At 43.6% G+C, this 6,000-nt stretch overlaps 1 protein-coding gene across 1 annotated transcript in view; it reads right to left on the reverse strand.

Annotated features, from left to right (window-relative positions):
* Window positions 1–6,000, reverse strand: part of LOC104280997 (protein sidekick-1-like) — a 282,102-nt gene that overhangs the window by 37,832 nt on the left and 238,270 nt on the right. The window contains 1 exon segment of the mRNA XM_009878837.1: window positions 4,059–4,160. Within this exon segment, the coding sequence (XP_009877139.1) occupies window positions 4,059–4,160 (102 nt within the window).

Genomic DNA, 6,000 nt, shown 5'->3' on the forward strand with positions numbered 1-6,000 from the left:
CTTCCTTACAAAGCTTCTTTCTCCTTAGCATGGCTGCTTCTCTCTATTTTGTCTTCTCTTTCCCAAACCTAAGTCACTATTTTTCATCTTGAAGATTTCCAGATGGTTGCTATTCTTGCCTGAGCAGAGCTTCCCTCCATGTGTCAGCTACGGGTGGACAAAATAAAGTTTGTGAATTCCAGGAGCCACAGGCAGGAGGGCAGATGAAGATAATCACAGACAAGAGTAGGAAATTTGCTTTTGTGTCTGCTAGCTTTTGTACCACAAGGTAAATTCAGGTTTTTGAGGATGGTAAGAAAAGAGAGGTAGGAAGCAGTCATCTCTGTCTCACTCCTATTTCAAGACACAGCTTCACTTGGAAGAAAGCGAGACTGCCAGAAGTGATGGGAGATGATGGTACAACCCAGGCAGCACCTTGATGGAGGACTTCTAAGAAGAGGATCTCCGTCTCCCAGCTCTTTTTACTCCTTGCCTTTCCCATTGCAGAACCAGCTCTCAGAGATGATTATTAAGAACAACAACAACCAGCCTCATCAGTCCTTGTGAATTCTGAAGGTCACCAGTGTCATCATCAGTTATAACGACATACATCACTCTCCTCCTCACACAAAGGGATTCACAACCTGTTTAAAGGCAAGTCTCTCTTGGTCCTTCTGCTACCTCCTCTCTGCAAACACGTGCTCTCCTCCAGCAGCAGCTGCTAGAAGAAATTATGAATTCCATTATTTTTCATCCAGAACAGCTTTGCAGTATATGCGAGAAGCACTGGAGGCAGCAGGCTCATTAGCACAGGATTTGTATTGCCACCTTTCATTTCATTCACCTTCCCAAATTAGGGGAAGCATGCCTGCCCCAAACCTGTGATTTCTGTTTAATTAAAATGCAGGTAGTGGTGTCTCTTGAACTCCAGAGCCCACCACACAATCAGACAGTGACAGCGACCTGCTAGAATAATGGTCTTGATATAGTGGCTGCTCTAACAGAGTCTTAATTTCAGTCGAGCAGAACAGCACCTCTGGTAGCAGCTGCATTTAGGGCTGGGATGAATATCAGTACCCAGCCTCTCGCTGAACACTCACTGCCTTCCCAATCAAAGCCGGCATCCCTGACAGCTGAACTGTTAAATGAATTAACAAGGCGAGAAGGGGGCTTGCCGACGGGGCTGCGACTCCCTTCCTAATTTCTGCAAGTGGCAGCTTTCAATTTTTCTGTCATTTGTCGGGAGATGCACACGGTTCTCTAATGAGCAGGGCAGAGCTGTAGTCAGCTCTACAAAGGCAACGTTACAAGGATCTTCTGGTCTGTGGAGGAGCGAGATCCAGACGCATGAGGCAGGCGGGAACAGGTAGCGCATTCTTCCCAGCTGCACGGAGCACAAGGACTCCCAGCCCGCTCTAATGACAGAATTGCTCTCCATGCCAGTGAGTATTGCAAACATCCAGGCAGAACTCTAAATGGAACCTTCGCTGGGGCTTCGATTCTATGTGCTACTCTAACAAGAAGAAGGTTTTGCTCTACCCATAGAAAAAAACCAAACCAAACAAAAACCCAACCACCACCAAAAAAACCCCCTACAAAACCGAACCACTTGGACACAGCTCCCTTATTTACCAGGCAAGTCACGATACAGAGGCCCATTACTTGTGTCTGGCTCGTTGCCTACCTCCAAGGTTGTTCTCTCCCAAAGTTTTCCCCTGCCCATCAGTCAGAGGCAAGTGAGACCTGAGTGCTCAGGCTGCCCGAGAAGGCTGTTGCATGGGGTACAGCTCAACAGTGCTCCAGGGCACGAGAGAAACTCCCCATTTGGGTGCTTTGTAACTTGTTAGATTGACAAAACCACCAGAAGGCTGGTTTTAATGTTTTCAGGTTTTGGCAGGGGGCTCTATTGGTTACTGAAGCTTTTATTGTAAAAACCAGATACAATGATTGGAAAGTCTTTAAATCTACCAGGGGAGAGCACAAGAGGGAAGGAGGGTATTATGGACATTGCTCCTCTGGCTCCACCACATACAGAAGCTGAACAGCACATCAGCCATCAGCGTTATTTCCAGGTGTCCCACGCTATCTGAAACACCCACCAGAACTGCATTTTTTCCAGATTGTGGCTTAACTGCCTTTACTCAGGTTAAGAACTTCAAGCAAACAATAACAACAAAAACTCGTATTTCCACAGCACGCTTTAACTCAAAGGTGTCACAAATCAATTTAAAACTTAAATCGCAATACCAGCTCCAATCACTTTACTCACAGGATAAATCGCAGCCAGTTCTGGAGGTGGAAGAGGCAGTTATATAACAAAGTGTAATAACTTCACACAACCAGAGTGAAAATCGGCAGGAAGATCCTACGTTCACCATTTCTACCGCATGAACCTGGATTGTCCCTAACCAGAGGTAAACTCAGTATCTCAAAAAAAAAAAAAAGTCCGAATCATTCAACAACTTCAGGTATACCAGCCCTGCCAGTGAAAGAAGGTCTGCTGGATATCTCAGTTTCCTCCCAAGCCTGGCTCCTTGCATCGCCCTGTGTTCCCTGAGTTATGATAATGAAGACCTGGTCTGTGGGATTAAAAGACACGACATAACAGCATTTCCTCGTTTTCCCCAGCTGATTTCCTGAGCTGCGTACATGTGTACAAATGCATGTGCTGGCTCTGTTTGCGGCAGCGAGATATTTAGCTCTGAAACAAAAATGTGCTTTGAAGCCAGATACAGTTGGCTTCACTTGGGACTTTCTTTGCTGCAGTTGCAGAAGTAAGTTGGAGCACCAGCAAACTAGAAAAAATAAAAAGTAAACATTGCCAGCTGTCTCTCCAGAACCACGCTGCTCTGATTAATTTATGATGTTTTCAGAGACAGATAGTGAAATGAAAAGGTTAAGTAGAGTTAAAAAAAATGTGCAGTAGGGTTGGTTTTTTTTTTTAAAAAAAGAGTGCTTTGCTTAGTTTTGAGCAATAGAATATTTAATGAATAATAATAATAAAATGATTTAGGACTGAATTTGACAGCTTCTACATCCTAGCCTTGAGACAGAAGAACAAAAAGTGTAATCAGTGTCGTTCACGGCAGCAGGCTGAACAACAGGAGGGTGCATGTCGCCTATTCGGGTTCTAAGCTTCAAAACATACTGCTGCAGAAATTGATACCGTAACTAACAACTGTTTCGGCACCAGCCTCCCTCCAGCTGCGGTCACCATAAATACGGCTCCGCCATCGGGGCTGTGAGGGAAACATCAGCTATTCCCATCCCGCGCTTCTCAGCTGGAGCTACTGAAAAGAACAGACCCAGCTGCGGGTTATCTGGGCTCTGCAAAAATCACCTGTTTCACAAAGCATTTAAAGAAGCATCTAGTTAACTGTCTCTGCCCGGTTTCAGCCTCCAGCCTTCCAGTGGAGGGATTTTACAATGATCAGCAAGTTACATTTCGTCAATACAGCCCAGATTCGTGGAGGCGTGAATAACGCCGCTGACCCTCGGCTTCCGTAGAGGCTGGATGCAGCTGTAGAGTCCGCATGTTTCTGAGAGTACTCATCAGCTGTGCCTCCAAAGCTGCCATTAAATTAGACACACTTTCTTCTTGACTTCAGGAGCATAAAAATATGGCAAGGTGTGGTGCCCAGGCAACGTCTCAACACAGAGAGCTATCAAATAAACGAACCAGCTTTCCAAGTCTCCCTTGTTTTGTAGTTTTGTTTCTTTTCCCCTGTGGCTTTCCTGTGCTCCACTTTTCACTTCTTTAACTTGAGTCAATTCTTCCCTCAAGCTAATTTGGTATGAACAGTCATCCTCCTGCAACTCCAAAAATATTTTCGCTTGTTTCTTTCAAATGCTTTTTCTCCCCTTATTCATGGAGATCAACTGGCTTTCAAATGGCAAGAAACTGTCAGTGCCAACCTACTCCAGGAGACGATGCTACAAAAAAACCTGTTAGTGATCACGACTGGGGAATTTTTCAAATAATCTCTTTCCTGAGCAAATATTAAATATTACCTAGAAAATATGAAAACAGGCTTGTACTTTAAAAAAAATAAAAATGAACTAATTTTCCTTTTACCTACCTGCTTCGCCCACAAATACTTCCACTGGTGTGCTGGTAGGGCTCTCACCGATTATATTATATGCTGTCATCAGTACTTCATATCTCTTGTATTTCTTCAACTCTGAAAGGGTAAAATATTATATTCTGTATTGTTATTTATCCTGTATTACAGATAATTTTTAAACTCCATCACCTCTATCACCAGACACCTCTCCTGTGAAACAGCACCAGAACAGTACAATGGTGCTTTGTTTACTCCCCTCCTTCCTTAACTCATACATCACGGCACGTTTTGCATAACTATGAAAGATCCTTGCAGTGAAATGGCAGAATTTTCCAGTCTTTTCTCACAGTGTTTCTCCAGTAAGAGGCTACATTCCTGACTGGTAACTAGCTAGAGGAACATCTCCAGGTCTTTCCTAGTGACAGAAAAAGGCAAGACTTTGAATGTTCAATATATGGGCTCCTCTTGATCCCTACTGGTAGGAAAGAACTTCAAGCCTTGCCTAACCCCAGGGACCTTCATTTAAGGAGTCATTTAGCAACTGCGCTGCTCCAGATTGTCACAGTTGAAGTAGGGGCAGAAGATGTGCAGCGGGGAGCCTGGAGTCCCATTGGAAGCACCACACGGGTATCATTCTCATTCAAAGTGACCACAGCCTGAACATCAATCACAAAGAGAAAGGATATTTGAAGCCTGGACTCCACTTGGCCATCAAGCAACCGATTTCTTTGTTGAAATACAGAAACTACTCTGATAGATGAGGTAGGAGAATGAAAGCAGCATGAACAAAACTCTAGAAAACTAAATTGTATGAGGGTCATTAACAGATGCAAACAAGGGTGGAGTAGAATCATGTCAATGTCATTAGAGGAAGCAGTGCCTGAGCAGTTTCAGATTTTGCTTTTTCAGGATGAAGGAATCAATCCTAACAGAAATATTTATCATCCACAATATTTAACAGTGGAATCGGAGCAGGAGAGCAATCAATAATATAAATTGCCCTATTCAAATGAGCATTGAATGGATTAAGACACGCATGGCCAGCGGTCCAAATTTTTCCCCTTGCTAATAATGTTCTCTGCTATCTATGGATCAGATAGTACACTTAGCTCTGTGGCTGACAGTATGCCATCAGTCTGGTAGGGTTCAACAAGCTTCATCATACAGGTTCGTCTAATTTCAGTTTCACAAAAGAGTTTACAAGTTTTGTGCTCCTATATCTGACTCAGAGTCAGACTCAGAGTCCAGAACCATCCCCAGTCTCAGGTACACAGTAAATGACACCATCACTTTTTTGATGTGATACCAAAAAACTCAGAAGGACTGCAAAACATGTAGCAAGCAAATCAGCAATCAGCAATAATGATGCTAAAATTCATACGCCCCACCAAAAAGGGTAAGACGTACAAGAAATGGTACTGGGCAGTTTGCACTGGGAACCTTTAATCGTTGCCACGAAAAGCCACGAGGGAGATTTTAGTGTTAACTGGATGTGGAAGAAAATGGAACACACAAGAGTTCATGCATGCAAGTTTCAGTGGGGATAGGGCTTTTCTTTTTTTTTTTCAGCCCATCACAATCTGTGACTCAAAGGCCTTGGGCAAAACCTATCTAGTGAACCATCACCACCACAAAGCAACTTGCCTTTTAACTCTGTCGAATGCTATTTTATTCATTTCCAATTGAAAACACCTCTGGAGATGCACATAAATTCATTGGGCCCTCTCTAAACTGGCCTCTTACTCCATGGAACGCCTGAGCACAGCAATGCTTGAATCATGGGACTAATGATGTGATACAGCTCAACTCAGATGGACTGCAAAATATGTAGCAAGCGAATCAAAATTCAATTAGCATCAGCAATACTGGGTTGTTACAGTCAATAATGTTTTACCTTCCCAGCAGCCACATTTTTACAGCAGCTACCTACTTGCATCATCAATGTCTCCTGATGTAG

The sequence above is a fragment of the Apaloderma vittatum genome, unplaced genomic scaffold (assembly GCF_000703405.1).
Source record: "Apaloderma vittatum isolate BGI_N311 unplaced genomic scaffold, ASM70340v1 scaffold4011, whole genome shotgun sequence".
In the NCBI taxonomy this organism is placed as follows: domain Eukaryota; kingdom Metazoa; phylum Chordata; class Aves; order Trogoniformes; family Trogonidae; genus Apaloderma; species Apaloderma vittatum.